Raw genomic sequence first — 17,136 nt, forward strand, 5'->3', positions numbered from 1 at the left:
GGTGAGTCTGATTTATTAGAGGATTTTGGAATATTTCTGGTACCTTTACATCTCTTCCAGCTTTGTAATGTTACAAACACTGGATTCTGGATTCACTGAATGAATCAGGGAAAAGAAGGCAGCTTTCTCAAAATAAATCTTCTACTAATTTCATAGTGTGACTCTAATCAGTAATGACTAAAAAACTCACAACAGTAGCTGTACTTCAGTGAAGCAATTAAGTACAAACTTCACTTTAAGTAATCATTTAAGCACACTTAAGTCATATGTTTAGCTTAATCTTGCTGAAATGGCTTGTTTAAATAATCTAATTGATAATAAGTATATACTTCTAGGATGAACGTGTCCATATTGTAATGATTAGCTTTGAAAAAATAACAAAATACTTTGTTCAAGAATATGTTCTTCATCTCTCTTACTGTATTTTTAGAGCTTGAACTTAACAGCACGTGTTAATATAAAGCACACTGGTATTACTGCTCTTATTTGAATTTTCTTATCTGCTGACAGAAGTATTTCATAACTGTAAATGGAATGCTCAGAGAAAGCAGGGCATTCATTTTCTCAGTATTTATTTCTTAAACAGCAGTTCTTGCTATCTTATCTATGTGAAGTTGTTAGTGAATTATTCTACATAACATTTTTATAAAATTGTCTCTTTTTTGCTTCCTGTGGAACTATTTATCATTTAAATATTCTAAGGAAATATATCTTCAATATGGAAACACGTAGTTTTAAATTATCTTTATATCTTAGTAAACATTATTAATGAAAGAACCCTCTGAATTTTCATCACACTATTTGGTATGAATTAAATATGTTTAATTTAATAATATTTTGACGTCTTTGAAAACATAAAACCCGACATTAAATATGATGAATCATTAATGACATTTTTTATATGGAGATATATCTAGAAGGAACTTTTTCCTTGGTAGACTTCTGTCATTTTTCTAGATCTTTCTGATGTTCTGTAACTTTATAGTCTTCCATTAATTTTTTTCATGTTTTTGGTTAGGTGATTGTTTTTGCATAGTTTAATATATATTAAAATTCCAATGGATTGTGAAAATCTTGTATTTCATAAAATTTTAATGAATGAATGGCTTTGTTACACCTTATTAGAATACTTACTATAGTGTTTAAATGTGAAAACACCTTTAAAAAATTGCTGTGATTAGTTGTGTGCTGATTTATTGTTGAAGTCACTGTACAATTTTATTGATGCAGGTAATGAACAAACTGGAATATTGCCAGTCAAATAAATATAAGCCACCATATATGTAATATATATGCTTATCCTCAATTTGAAATGTTTGTTTTGCTACGTAGTGCTCATAGCACTGCGAAACTCCATTTTTTGTTGTGCTGTGGTTGCATTCATTCTTCATAGATGACACACAGAATGTTATGAACGCATATGAATGTTATCAGAAAAAAGTTGTCTCAAGTTCTTATGTCACCATCAATTGTATAAGTATATTTGCATATTAATAAAAAAAAGTATTTTCTAATTTCGGAAATTGCACTGTGAACACAGTCATTCAATAGATATGCATTTTTAATAAATATAGTTTAATTTCAGGCACCATGGACAAATTTCTTTTCCTAAATAATTTTACTATTTCTTTCTTGGAATGAATTGCATTGTTTCTTGTCGTAGTATCATAGAATCATAGAATCATAGAATCATATATCAGGATAGAAAAAAGGTATTAGAAAAATTCTGTGATAATTTTTAATCATGAGCCACCTATTAAATTTGGACAATTAAATTATTAGTATTACTGTGTGCAGCTTTTGGATTCAATGTTGCTGCATTCAGAGAAAGATTTTTTTTTTACATCAGACTTCACAAATTAAAACTGAATATAAATAAAGTTTATGAAAATGTTTGTCATACTTATGAATTTATGTCGCTTAGTGACATGCTCACTAAGTATATCCATCCTATTTATTAAATAAATTAATTCCATGTTTCTTGGTTAAAAAAATGTTATCCTGTTAGAAAACTATTACTTCTCAGAACTTAGGCACTAGGTCTGAGCCTAGAAATTTATTTAAAAATAAAGACATAATTTATATAATATCCTAATCTGAAGCTTCAACATGAACTACTAAAACAAAATATTCCATCTTCATGCCCTGCACCCAATGTTTGACTTTCCTCTCTAAATTCCTGATGTAGGTGGCAACTCATTCTATTCCAGATTTTGATCTTTCCTATGCTTTGTCTCTAGAGCTGGTTTTTTCATTCTTTTATCAAGATCTGGATGGTCCAAATGGATGATTTATTTCTTGTTATATGTTAATCACTCTATTACTGGAGTTTGGCATTCCAGTGTTTACCTATTATGGAATGTATTACAGAAATTATATCAATGTTTTATTCCTGTGTTGAGAGCTGACTAAGCAATAAAAAGTACTTCTGTTCTCTTGCAGCTTATGAGTTACAGAACTGCCCTGATCCTCCTCCTTTTTTGAATGGATACATAGTCAACTCAGATTACAGTGTGGGTCAGTCAGTATCATTTGAATGCTATCCTGGATATGTTTTGAGGGGTCAGCCTGTTCTCACATGCCAACACGGAATCAACAGGAATTGGAACTATCATTTCCCCAGATGCGAAGGTAACTTTCTGGTAGTATCTTTACTTCAGAACTCACAATACTTTCTGATTTTTGTTTACTTGTTTGTGTGTGTGTATGTAATGCAGCTTTTGCTGAAGAACTGCACCATTATCCTAACCTGTAATGTAAGCAGCTAAAGTCAGAATAGTATGTGCTTTTATAAATCATAAATATTTTATGAATCATGTTCCTCAGCAGTGATTTATTGTTCCTGTTAATATCTGTCAGTTGTATTCATTATGAGTATCATAACTCATGATACTGCCAGAAATTATCTTAAGCTCCATGTGATTTCTTTTTCCTTCTTTTTTCTGATTTGGTGGCAAGGAGGGCAGTGTACAATGTAACATATAAAATTTTCCATTGTAAAGGTTTTACTCGGACATTCATCTAAAAAATACAAGTGCAAAAACAAAATTTTGGACATTCCTTTAGACCTTTAGAGGCTTTGACAAAGTCTTGTATAGGATGTTATGACAAAACTAGGTAGTCATTGTGTAAAACTGAAGTGGTGTCATAGATAATCAACCAGCTAAGAAGATATAAAATAGATTGAAATAAATGATTTCCATCATAACAAGAGGCTAATGGTGCTACAGGTTTTCACTGCAGAATGTATGTTCAGTATATTTGACACTGATCTTGAAAAATGGGACAGATGCTTCTCTACACAAACCACCCAATACCTTTTAGGTTAGTCAAACCAGAAAAGGCTGCGAGGAATTCAGGAAAAATCTGAGTTACAGGTATAAGCCATGAAAAAGCTGTGAAAGAAGGGTCAGTCATTCTACTTCAGGACAGACTGCTAGAGGCTAGAAAGAAATTTTCTGGTGGCACAGGTTAACATAGTGTTTTCTACTTTGGATTATTCTGTGTGTTCTTATTAGACATGGAGGGCTGAATATTGTCAGAAGCAAAAACTACACTAGATGGACTAAAGGTTTGCTTCAGCACTGCAATTCCTTGCTTCCCAAATGAGGATTTTAGTACTGTGAATAATAATTTCAAATTATTTTCATATTATTTCTGTTTTGTACATGTATGTGGGAAAGGACGCTTGTATTATGTCCTTATGTTGTCATTTAAATTCCATGTTACAAGAATCCATAAAATTTAAGTTCTAGTTCTGTAATAGCTGATGCAAATTATCATAAATTGCTCAGAAATCTAGGAAATTAAATATATAGAGGAGATTGAAACTATTGAATATTTCTTGGAATGCAAAGGGTTTACAAGGAAGAAATAAAGTTTAAAGTTAGTTTTCTGGATGAAGGCTTTCACAGATACAAATCTTTGTCTATTTGAGACTTGTTGAAGCATAAAACAATTACAAACGCCCAATTCTTTGCATTGTTATTATTATTATTATTATTATTGGAATTATTAAACTAAGAATTATTAACTCTTTTTTCATTTTTATTTAAACTGTACTTTATCACATTGTTGCATAGGTGTTATAGAAATCTGACAGGCTCCAGGAGTAAGACATAAACATGCCCTACTGGCCAAAGGGAAAAGACAATGTCTGGACCGAACATTTGGCATCGGGAATGAGAAAGGCCATGCCCCCAACTTCAGCAGTTTGGTTAGGAAGTAGTACATATTTGAACAAATGACAGTATTGAGTTTTGTTTTATTTTCAAATTAAAGAACAGAGTTTTATTGCCAGGCACTTCTGCTGTTTTGTGTTTTTGACAGTAAAAGTAAAAGTACTAAAATGATGTTTCCAGTATTGAATGGCATTAGAAAATTTCTAGCATACAAGACAATGTGTAACTCTGTACAATCAATGGGTACATTTACTGTTAAAGGGCTATCAAGATGTGACTGCTGTTCCCATGTCTTCCATTTTTTCTTTTTTTTTTTAATCTGTGCATCAGAACAACTGGAAGAAGGTTTACACATTTTGCAAAAATATTTATTTCAATTTAAGTAAAAAGAAATGCATGCAAATAAATTAAAACCTATTTTGGACTATTAATTTCTCTTTTGGGGAGAAGAATAAGTAAAAAAAAAGAAATACCAACATAAACAATTAATATAATAATTAATTAATTATATTATCTTAGCAAACTATCATTGTAATTGTGTTGGGAAACACCTTCTGAGCCTTATGCTACTCCATTGGTCCACGCTGCAATAGGCAATATAGGCACGTCTTATAAAACCATACCTCCCAAAGGAAAAAGAGTGGAGAGGCATGAGAAAATGTAGTTCTTTGTGAGAGTAGGGCTAATGCTTTCCTTAGAGACATACATTGTGATAATGTGTCACATCTCTGTCAAAGTGGTTGGTTATAACTCATAATGATTTTTTTTTGTAATGTTTTTTTCCCAACACTTTTACCACTGGCATATTTAGATTAAAGATGTGAACCATCATCTCCCATGTCTTTTAATTAAAAGAATCTGTAACATTCCTTTTAAGTTATGTGTCTAATCTTATAGAATCATAGAATCATAGAATCATTTAGGTTGGAAAAGACCTTTAAGATCATTGATCAAATAAAATTGCCAAATCTTGCTCTGAAAGATTCTGTTAAGGCCACTTATCTCTTTCTGTTAACTATTATAGCTAACTTATGTACTTATTTTGGAGAATTAATTTAGCCTAAAATGTGGGCTTAAGTACTCCAGTCATGTGCTTTTTTTCCCAAGGATGCTGTCTTTAAGTGCCTCCTGAATTAGACGGTAAATGAATGGGAGGATTGGAGATTTCAATTCTGCACTTAAATGTTTTACAAGTCCTGTTCTAGGTATATAAAACTTTACATTGAATGTGATCTGTAGCTCCATATGACTTTTTAATTAAAAATTACAGCACTTTACAAAATATTTTTCCATATATTACATGAATTAATGAGTAATTAATTTTGAGTTCTAAAAAAAATCAAAGATGAGAAAGGACTATTTAAAGAAGGTGTTTTTATTCAAAGGAGATTGGTTTATGGATTCAACTTTATCAATGTTTTGAAAGAAAATACAAGGTTATTCATGATAAAACTGCACTATAAACAAATATGAAATATTTTTCCTCACATTAAACATACGGTAAAGTTTTACAAAATCCTTTAAAGAGTTACATAAAAGTGTAAAAGGTGATGATAGTATACTATTAACATATGTTCCATATACAATACAATGCTATGATGAAAAGAACAGTTAGAGTTACAAGCAGAATATCAAGCAAGAATAGGGACTATCTTGTCTGGAAATAATGATGTCACTTTCAAAAAATGGTGTGTGTGTGTGTGTGTGTGGAAATCTGAAGACCGTATGGAAGATACAGAAAATACAAAATTGCTTTATATCCAGATGTATTTTTTAAACCTAAAAGAGATTAAATGCCTGTTTAAATGCCTTCACTTTACATGTGAGAACATTACTGAGTTTCCTCTAGTTTGATGGTGATTAAAAACAGCTATTTGTTACTGGGAGAGTATGTTTTTTTCTGATCTAACACAAAATGAAGACATCTTTGGAGTTATAAAGGGACTTCCAAATAATAGATAATATTCCTGAGTAGTGATATAGATGCAGCACCAAAGGGCATAGCAGCCTTATATCTTTTATTTCTTATACCTTTTTACTCCATAGAGAAATGTTTCCTAAAAGAATTTTGAAGATACATAAGGTCTACATTAGGAGTGGTTTAGATTTTTATGGTACAAATTAGCATTTTCTATGTTTTCTTAGATGAAGTGAGAGTAAAGAAATATTTGTTCTGTTTGAATTAACATGCAGGAAGAGAAAATAATATTTAGTTTATAATGATATGAAGATAAAATTATTCTTTTTCTTCTCTGTTGTGTCCCCACCCCCCATCCAGTTTTAATTCAATAGTTTTATCTTCATTTCCTAACTCAAAGAAGTCATTCCTCTGTTCTCTGTTACTGACATGTCTGTAATTCAGAATGTACATTTGTCCTGGTTCCTTTGCACATGCATCCTGTCTTCCAAGCCTACCCGCAGGCACCTACATTGCACAGCTCCACACAGCTGAGGCCTGAATGGATGCATCTCCATTGTGTGTGCAGTTGTGTACATTTATAGCTATGATTTCTGACTAAAGAGCAAGTTTCATAGTGTTTTGGCTGAGTATGCAGAGTTTTCTCAGTCTCTCAGTTTTCTCAGTAGCACACTACTTGCTTTGTAGAAAATTCATTTCTGTACATTAAAGCTCGGTATAGCACTGCTGGAAAAATTATTATGACATATAAATGTTTTTGCAACGAGGAAAACAAATTATTATAAGGTCTCTGATCATTGGAATTTTGCAGTAGGTCTGAGAGGGAAATCAATGGAAGAATTAAATCACTTTTCTAGCTATGGCCAGTATTCTTAGAAGTTCAGATCAAAACCTTTCTACAGAAGATTACACATAATGCAGAAGGCTGAGAGAAATAAGAGATCTGGTAGTGGCTCACAAAAGAAAGTTGTCACTGCTTCAGAGAAAAAGATTGGGTTGTCCATACAGTTGTCCCATGGAAATCTGACAATGAATATGTCACCCATAAATTATTCATAAAAAAAAGTTTATGTATTTTTGTGTGTAAGATGTGGAAAATAGGTCTGTGATTCCAGAATTCTCTCATGTACTCTTTTCCAGTGCCTATATGGTCTTAAGGACAATGGTGTCAGTCTGGGAGAAGGGCTGCAAGAAGTTCATTTAATACAGGAAACCTATTTGTTATTACTATCTTTTATTCATAATTTTATATATATAGAATCATAGAATCTTAGAATCATAGAATCGTTAAGGTTGGAAAAGACCCTTAAGATCATCGAGTCCAACCGTTAACCTAGCACTGCCAAGTCTTCACTATACCATGTCCTCGAGCACCACATCTATCTGTTCTTTAAATACCTCCAGGGATGGGGACTCAACCACTTCCCTGGGCAGCCTGGTCCAATGCTTGACCACCCTTTCGGTGAAGAAGTTTTTCCTAATATCCAACCTAAACTTCCCCTGGCACAGCTTGAGGCCATTTCCTCTCGTCCTATTGCTTGTTACTTGGGAGAAGAGGACAACCCCCACCTCGCTACAACCTCCTTTCGGGTAGTTGTAGAGAGCACTAAGGTCTCCCCTCAGCCTTCTCTTCTCCAGGCTAAACAACCCCAGCTCCCTCAGCCGCTCCTCATAAGATTTGTTCTCTAGACTCTTCACTAGCTTCGTTGCCCTTCTCTGGACATGCTCCAGCACCTCAATGTCCTTCTTGTAGTGAGGGGCCCAAAACTGAACACAGGACTCGAGGTGCGGCCTCACCAGTGCCGAGTACAGGGGCACTGTCACCTCCCTGGTCCTGCTGGCCACACTATTCTTAATATAACATTGTGTTACATCACACAGTTATACAAAGGTGAAATGAAGTAGTAAGTAGTTACTTGATTAGATAACTGCTGTTACAAGTTAAAACAATTCTCTGGACTGCCAGAACAAGTCCAGAAAAAACCTGACAGCCTGTGGCCTGGTTTGTTAGTTTAACACAAAGTCCATGGCCTATTATTAGCAGTGCACCGCTATATTTACTGGGCTATATGGCTAAGGTTTTACTTGTTAAGGGTTTTTTTATCCTTTCCATATCTTTTCTGTATTCCATGATTTCATAGGATTCACAGTAGTAATAGAGGGATGTTTGGTACCCTTTCAAGCTTCTCATATGGACTAAGGGAAACATCAAAGTGAAGGTCTCTCTCAAAAACATGAAGCATATTTTGTTTTTCTACTGGCATTAAAAATTGCCCCACTTCTATGTGCTGTATAATCATAGTTTGATATTTTTAGCCACCTGATGTGCTGTTACCAAATTTTCGTATATTAGTATTTCCTAGTGAGACCAAAGATAACACTACGAATTTCTGATTTAATTAATTGGAAAAAATCCTGGGACCTGGGGGAAGACAAAAACAGTTAGACTAGGTGGCTCTTGATAGTATTGTTTTTTATAAACATTTGAACCTAGGAAGACAGTGAGACATGTCGAATTGCAAGAAGTCTTAAACTGATAGAATTTCTCCAGGCTAGTTGTAAGGTTCCCTCCCCTCATGATAAAGAAAAGTTGTGGGCTTATTGTTTGGTTTGGTTTGGTTTTTTGCCTGGTGAATAATATCAGGGCCATCAGTAGACAGGGAAAACAATAATTTAAAAAAAGATGGTAAATGATAGTGCTGTGGCTGGAAGCTTGCCCTGCTAAGTGTTCTCACTGAAGATCTGTGTTAGTGTTGTGAAAACAAATCTCAGGAGTTATCTGATCATATGAGACAAAATGAGTGTGCCTGTAATGTTCAGCTAAACTGCAGGTACTTGCCAACAGAAGAATGAATTCAAACACCCCTGCCCTGGCCCAGCAAAACAGCATTTTTCAAATATATTCATTTTTGATATGGAATTTTTAAAAATCTGAAACTTTCTGAGATTTCATGGGCAATTTTTGCTATAATTGTAATGCTGGTAGTTGCCACCTAGAGCATTATGGCTAGAACTTTAGGACTTTTCTTCTAGATTCTTCTCCTAAGTCATCTGAGATGTGTGGTGTATAGCTGTCTAGCACCCTTTAGGTCATTCAGTTTTTTATTTTAAGCTAGTAAACCAAGCCTCTGGTCTATTCTCATTCAAAAGACAGATTTGTTGGCTTCATGCTTTGTGATGAAAGGATGACATGGATAAACTTGTTGTATCATGGGGCTGAAGATGGGCATCCCCAAGTTCATAACTGACATTGTTGTCCTTGAGGTAGATGAGTTTCTATGAACTTTCACAATATGAGCTGCTCTGCACCATGTAACACTCCCTATACTCACGAGCCTTTTCAAGGTATTTTCATCCCTACTTCTCTAAGGCAAACAGTTACACCAAACAGGGTTTGGTATATATATATACTGTGAACAGTTGTGGAAATTCGTATAACAAAGGGGTTAAATAGTTATGAACCCGATTCTAGTATAGGCATGTTGAACGGAGAGGAGATGAGCAGAACGCACAGATTCAAAACTGTAGTCTGGGACTGGAGAACTGTCTGAACAGAGCAAAGATGTGCCTGCTTTTGGAAGCCATTCCCATTCTAAATCATATTCTCCACTATGTGGCAGATGATTTGAGATACATTAAAGAGCTTAATCAGTATATGGGAGAAAATTAATTTCTGCTCACAAGATCATAGTAGAAGCTTGTCAGGTAGTCATGCTCTAAGACTTCACTCCTGTGCAATCAGGTTGTCCTAACGATATACCTTAGCTGTCTTTACATAACATACGTAGCTGTCAATAAATGACTAACTAGGTTTGGGCACCTTTGGGTGGATCTTTAAAAATGTTTACTGTCCTTCCATGCAAAATGTTGTATCTGGAATTAAGTATGAATGGGCATGGGAGCACATAGTATGGTATTCATGCATTTGTAAATTAGCATGTGGTGTACTGTTAGCGTTTGAAAGTTTAGAAGACTTGGTTATATGCTTTTCCCTGTCAAAAATCTGTGTTTCTTCATACCTATCATTCGAAATGCAATAACTTCATTAATTTAGACGGATTTGTTATTCAAACTAAAGCTATTTTTGTCTTGTGTGAAATATAGCCTGTTATTTCTGTTTAATTTTCTGTCTTCTGTGATTTTTAAGGATCTTTGGAGAAAGCTCAGTATCAGCTGTGTGTATTGCTTATTCTATTAGAGTTTTGTTATCTGTGAATTTTCTGTTTTCTGAGACAACTTATTGACCTATCATAGCTAACAATGATATAAGACGAATTAGACTATCTTTACTGAGATACAACCAATCTGCATTCTTTGTAGAGTATTAGAGAATAACAGATGCAAAATAAAAAATGTATGCAATCATTGACAACATTAATAAATCTGTCAAAGATATAATAAACTCAAAAAATATTTAAGTATAAAAGTTTATCAGAAAAATCCTATATCTTAACTAGAACTTAAAGGATTTTCCGCTTGTCACTATATTAGTGTCAGGAAGTGTATTTCAATGTAGTAAGCATATTTGTCAAAGCAGTCTTTTAGCTGAAAACATGAAGTACTGTGGAAAGAACAGACTAGATTTCTGAGACCAGGCAATGTGAGCATGGCATAAATGTAGGGGATTAGGAAACAGTAAAAAACAAGTTCAAGTCATATTTTCATCATAGAACCATCAGAGCTGATTGCCAGCTGCCCTTGGCCTATACATGCAACTAGGAATCAGACAGATAGAACCAACCCTTCATTTTCCTTAGCTTGTTTCCTTTGTTGAGCACTAAAGGGTTGTAGTTCAGGAGCAGATGCTGATCTGTTCTAGGATGGGAAGATGTGCTAAATTCATCATACTAGCTAGTACCGATATGGATGAAGTGAAGTGGTTAAAGCCTCTTTAACCTGTCCTATAAATCCAGTGATTGTTAAAAGAATTCCTCCAAAAAGGGCTACTTGTCAACTAGCCAGATGATCCTTCTACCCCAATGGTATAGGAGCTTTAAACCATACAGGAAATGTGACATCCTTCTGCATTTCTGAGTCCGTCTTCCTTTTTCCCTTTTTTTTTTCCTTTCCATTTTCCTTTTCTTTTTCCTCTTCTTCTTCCTCTTCCTTTTCCATCACTTGTTGAAAAGTGAAAAAGAAATGAAGAGAGTCTGAAGGAGAGTCATAGGAACCCGGGCAATAATAATATAAGCTTTATGGTAAGAGCTAATCAGAAAAGTTCCAGAGCTAGACTGAGTGCCCACAGATGAGATTAAGATGAGATTAAGTGCCCATAGATGAGATTAGTTAGCATTAATGGCCATATGTCTACTCAGATCCATGCTTGCATCCATAATTAGTCAGTTCCCCAAAACTGAGACTCAAAAGAGAGCACATGATTACATATTTGCTACCCTTGAATTAAATCAACCACCTTTTCATGGCACTGATTTGCCTACAGATTTCATTCAGCAAGTGCATGCTAATTTGTGTCTCTTCATTTTACCTGTCATAAGAATAGTCATCATACAAACTGCAACTGAAGTACCACTAAACACGGCTAAAAGTGTCAGAAATAAAGTGTCATGGTATTTGGGGTAGTGAAAGAACAATTGACCTTTTTTTTTCCAGAACTGTGTTCCTGTTCAATTAGGGTTCAGTCGTATGGAAACATGCAAGCTTTGTTTGCTTGTTTATTTGTTTCTTAATCTTGAATGCAAGCAAAAGGTGCCCCTTTTTAAATGTGTGATAACTTAGTTTCAATAATTTTGTATAAAAACAATATTCCCAGTAGATTTTGATGGATTTTAAGAAATAAAATCTGAAAGACAACAGGATAAATTATTTCTTAGAAATATCAATACTTTCTGTCTCTGAGAAGCAACCAACAAAGAAAAATGCTGTCTTTACACCTAGATTGTCTTGTCCTGTGGAGCTTTTAAAATTTGGGAGCATTTTGATATTCAATTTGTAACATGAAAAAGTATGTTTCTCCTACTAATTGTTCATTTGTTTTCTTTTCAGCTCCTTGTGGCTATAATGTAACCGCTCAGAATGGTACAGTTTATTCCCCAGGATTTCCAGATGAATACCCAAATTCCAAGGACTGTACTTGGTTAATTATTGTACCTCCAGGCCATGGGATTTATATCAACTTTACCTTACTCCAAACTGAACCTGTGAATGACTACATTGCAGTTTGGTATGCAATTTTTCAAAACAAAAGTAATTTTTTTCTGATTGATTTATCGGATCTCACTGTCCCAAGCTACAGCTTTGGCTTAGTATTGGTCTTTAGGTTGTCATATGTGCTGAAGAACAGCATAAAACAAGTTATACGATTATATGAAAAAAATAATATTATATATAGCTGTCTGAACTCTTTAAGAATATTGTTCCAAAAGGACTTTGAAACTCAAACTCAGTTATCAATCAGATCTTCTTTGAGCTCTCTGTTTTCTAAGAGAGGCCATGTGAGGTCAAAGTGATGTAATAATCTGCGTTATGTTGAATTATATGTTGCATGAACATATGAGGCAATATATGTTAGTTGTGGCAAAACTTTTTGACATCTTTAGGCGTTAACTAATTTAGACACTAATTAAGATTTTCTTAACTTTTTCTAGTATCTTAATATGGCTGATAGACATACTCTCCATGTTTCTCAAGCCAGGATTTCAGCCCTTGTCTTTAAGCTTCATATTGTGTGTTCCCCTTCTCTGAACTTGTATTTCTTACCCCCCATACCCATCTCAACTTTGTGTCCTCAGCTGCAGGAAGAGGTCTCAGGGCTGTCTAAATTTTTGCATACGAATTTACTGCACTAAAAGGCAGGCATAGATGATGCTGAAGTTGTTACATACTTTCTCATCATGGCTAACTCTGGTCCTTACCCCGCAGAGTATGCAAAGTGACTTGTCTCTCGTATATGCTACAGATAGTTTGGCAAAAGGACAGTTTGCACAGAATATAAGACATAACTTACTCCTGTGTGAGTCAGCTGCTCCCATCTCCCAGCTAGTCCACTATTCCTGTACCTATTGCTGTCTGGGGTGAGTTTTTTCCAGACAGCAATACTAAAGTCCATATAATTCAGGGAAAATCCAGTCAGTTTATAGAGAAGCATAACTGTTTATGAACTGCTGTTTGGCTGCCTCTGGTATCTGCATTACCTATAAATCCAAGTCTAAAATGCATCATTGGTTGTTCACTCTGGCATGTTAAATAATGAAAAAAAAAAAACATTCACTGGTAAGGATCTAACTGTAACAATGACTTCTCTTTTTGCCTAAGCAATTAAGTCCTAAAATTGTGTCAGCTTTTTGAACATGTTTGGCTGAAGTATGTGCTGAATTCCTGAATTTTTATATTCTTTCAATAAAAATTTTGAAAAAAAACTGGTTTACAGCTTATTTCTCTCAGTTCCCAATTACCTGTGAATTACAAGCATGCTTTCTTTAGAGTTATTTGCTGAGGTATCAGGGATGGATAGCTCCTGAATTTGCTGGGAGGAGACTGTTTAGTGTAATTTTGTTTAAGTAAGTCAGTCCGTTGTGTATATGCCATTCACTTCTGTATGAAAAGTCAAATCTTAATATCAAAGCTTTTTTTGTTTTCATTTCCCCCCCCACACCCCCCCGCCCCGGGAATCAGACTTTTAAAATGAAAACCTAAGTAAATTATCAAGTTCCTATTCAATATTTATTACTTTCACTCTTGTTTTCAAGGCAGCAGGAAGAAGAAAATACATTTTTATGCCAAGTCACTTATAGTTTTTCTTGTTGTCACTAATACCAGAGCAGAAATTGGAAGCCTGAATAATCCTGAAAAACTGTATAAGAGAAAAATAATTAATTTAAATTACATTTTTAAAAATATGAGTTGTATGTACAATTTATGTACATGACATACATTCTTTTAAAAGTTGAATGAGAGTTTTTCCATACAGTGGATTTTTCTTTTTATGAACAGATAATCTTAATAGGTTTGAGACAGAGAAAAATTAGTTAATGCTTGGCTTTTTAACAAGACAACTGAGGTGAACAAATATCCCTCTGATTTAAAGACAGTGAAAAGTTAAAAACTAACAGCTTTCAGAGAGCTTCTAGATGATGTCTAGCCTTCTAAAATACATATCACAAAAGCTTTTTTATTCAGTTTAGATTCATTACATGCAATATACAAAAAGACCAGAAATAAGTGTTGCAGAGTTCAAAAAATTCTTCAGTGATAAAAGCAGGGGTTTTTGTTTATTCACTTATTCTGCCTGTTCAGGCCTGAATGTTCTACATGATGATACTGGAAATGAATGCAGCCTGATGTTACTGGAGTATATGTCTCTTTGGGTATCTACCCTACTCTTCAGAAACACACAAAAAAATTTTTCCAGGTTTTTTTTTCCCTTTTTTTTTTTTTTCCTTTAGGAGATACCTTTGAGTCTTTGGAATTAATTTAAATGGCAAGCATAACTTGCAACTTCCACACCTCTGTATGTGTTAGTCATGAGTAAGGACTTGTAGAATCTAGGCCAAAAAATGTTAGAAATATGGTAAGATTACAAGAGTTTTCTAGAATTTTTTTTTTAGCTAATGTATACATGAGAAGTTGTGGCAGGAACAGAGAGAGAACATTTCATTCAGCCAATAAATTACTTGTCCATGGAAACATAAAAGCTATTGTAAAGTACTCCTGGTCTCTCAAAAACTATTAGGCTTTGAAGTTAGAAAGAGTATTCTGTGTTGCTAGAAATAAAAACAAAACAAATTCATTTTGAATTATTAGGAAAAAATTTTTTACAAAAATTTAACCTGCTCTCCAGAGAAAAGAGGCTGCTAAATTAATGTTAATGTTAAGTACAGTATTTCTTCAGCTAATTTTTTATGTTTCCCTTCCTAGGGATGGTCCTGATCATAATTCGCCTCAGCTGGGAGTTTTCAGTGGGAACACAGCTCTGGAAACAGCTTATAGTTCCACCAATCAAGTCCTCCTCAAATTTCACAGTGATTTTTCAACAGGAGGATTCTTTGTCCTCAATTTTCATGGTCAGTTTGCTTTATATCATTAACATCTAATTACCACAAACAATTAGTGAAATTTAAAAATATTTCTTAATTTGTGATGTAATGAATGATCTTAAATAAATTAACTATGATTAGAATCATAGAATCATAGAATCATAGAATCATAGAATCATTAAGGTTGGAAAAGACCCATTAACCTAGCACTGCCAAGTCCACCACTAAACCACGTCCTCAAGCACCACGTCTACCCATCTTTTAAATACCTCCAGGGATGGAGACTCAACCACTTCCCTGGGCAGCCTGTTCCAGTGCCTGACTACTTTTTTGGTGAAGAAGTTTTTCCTAATATCCAACCTAAACCTCCCCTGGCGCAGCTTGAGGACGTTTCCTCTCGTCCTATCACTTGTTACTAGGGAGAAGATACCGATCCCCACCTCACTACAACCTCCTTTCAGGTAGTTGTAGAGAGCAATAAGGTCTCCCCTCAGCCTCCTCTTCTCCAGGCTAAACAACCCCAGCTCCCTCAGACGCTCCTCATAAGACTTGTGCTCTAGACACTTCACCAACTTTGTTGCCCTTCTTTGGACACGCTCCAGCACCTCAATGTCCTTCTTGTAGTGAGGGGCCCGAAACTGAACACAGTACTCGAGGTGCGGCCGCACCAGTGCCAACTACAGGGGCACTATCACCTTCCTGGTCCTGCTGGCCACACTATTCCTGATACAAGCCAGGATGCCATTGGCCCTCTTGGCCACCTGAGCACACTGCTGGCTCATGTTCAGGTGGCTGTCAACCAGCACCCCCAGGTCCTTTCTGCAGGGCAGCTCTCCAGCCACTCCTCCTCCAGCCTGGAGCATTGCATGGGGTTGTTGTGACCGAAGTGCAGGACCCGGCACTTTGCCTTGTTTAATCTCATGCAGTTTGCCCCGGCCCAACGATCCAGCCTGTCCAGGTCCCTCTGTAGGGCCTGGAATTCATGGGTTTGCTACTTTTTTAAAAATAACAGTACAAATTAGTTTTTAAAATCATGCATTAAAAAAAATCTTAAGAATGTTCGTGTCTCTGAATAAACTATGTTCTATCTTTAATATTAAGATATCAAATATTGAGCTTTTACTTTTTGAATTATTTTGGGCTATTTATTAGTTAACTTACTTTTAACGTTCTGTAATAAAATTGTTCACCAGCTGATTAGTCCTAGGGCTCATGGTCAGAAAGGTTGATGGGATGGTATGGGAGGGATGAACAATAGCTTTAAGTCTAATATCCAGCAAATTATTTTGTTCAAAGTTACAGTCAGGGTTACAGAACACGCAAATTTGGCATTCTAGAATTCTAGTTCTAGTTCAAATTCTGACTAATTCACCCAAATTAGGTATATTAAATGGAAGATTATTAGCCTTCTGGATTGTAATTCAAAAAAATAGGGTGAATTAATTCACAAGGACAGGAGGAAATGCCACAGAAAGAGACAACCTGAAGGTATCTAGTTGCATGGGGAAGTCTTTACGAAACTAGTACTCTGTAGTTTCTGTACTTTACAGAAACTAAAGTACCTGCCTTTAGTCATCATGCAGGGAACGTATAGCTCCCACATAACAAGATAGTGTCTAAGAAGCAGACTACAGGGAATGGTCAGTGAGTGAGAGCATTTTCCAGCCTTAAGTTGAAGGTACATAAGTGTGTAGTCAGTATTCCAGGGTTGATGACTTCAGATGATAAAAAGGCAAGATACATACTCTGTCACAGTACGTAGTGCGTTAATCTAGCAAGGGGAAAAAAGAATGAACCTGCTTCTTTTTCTCTGCACTGTTTCTTTATTTTGCATAATAATATTTTGCATAATGTCCCATAGGTGGACAATGTGAACAGTGTCCATGCTTTTAATTGAATTCAAAGCAGTGACATAGGCCACTGCTGAGAAAACCCTGCAAACTGGGCTTCTTGGAGACTAAATTGAAAGGATTCCCATTTTTTGAGCCCACATATTAGGGGACGGATATCTTAGTTCAGTGAACTCAAGGGTCTTACTGGACAT

At 35.1% G+C, this 17,136-nt stretch overlaps 1 protein-coding gene across 1 annotated transcript in view; it reads left to right on the forward strand.

The window, feature by feature from the left end:
* The window catches only part of CSMD1 (CUB and Sushi multiple domains 1), a gene marked incomplete at both ends in the record, with an annotated part of 1,257,610 nt that overhangs the window by 1,113,384 nt on the left and 127,090 nt on the right, over positions 1 to 17,136 (forward strand). The window contains 3 exons of the mRNA XM_082305706.1: positions 2,443 to 2,631; positions 12,103 to 12,280; positions 14,974 to 15,119. Coding sequence (XP_082161832.1) covers positions 2,443 to 2,631; positions 12,103 to 12,280; positions 14,974 to 15,119 — 513 coding nt within the window. The remainder of the gene's footprint in view (positions 1 to 2,442; positions 2,632 to 12,102; positions 12,281 to 14,973; positions 15,120 to 17,136) is intronic.

The sequence above is a fragment of the Platalea leucorodia genome (genome assembly GCF_965183815.1).
Source record: "Platalea leucorodia genome assembly, chromosome: 3".
Taxonomy (NCBI): domain Eukaryota; kingdom Metazoa; phylum Chordata; class Aves; order Pelecaniformes; family Threskiornithidae; genus Platalea; species Platalea leucorodia.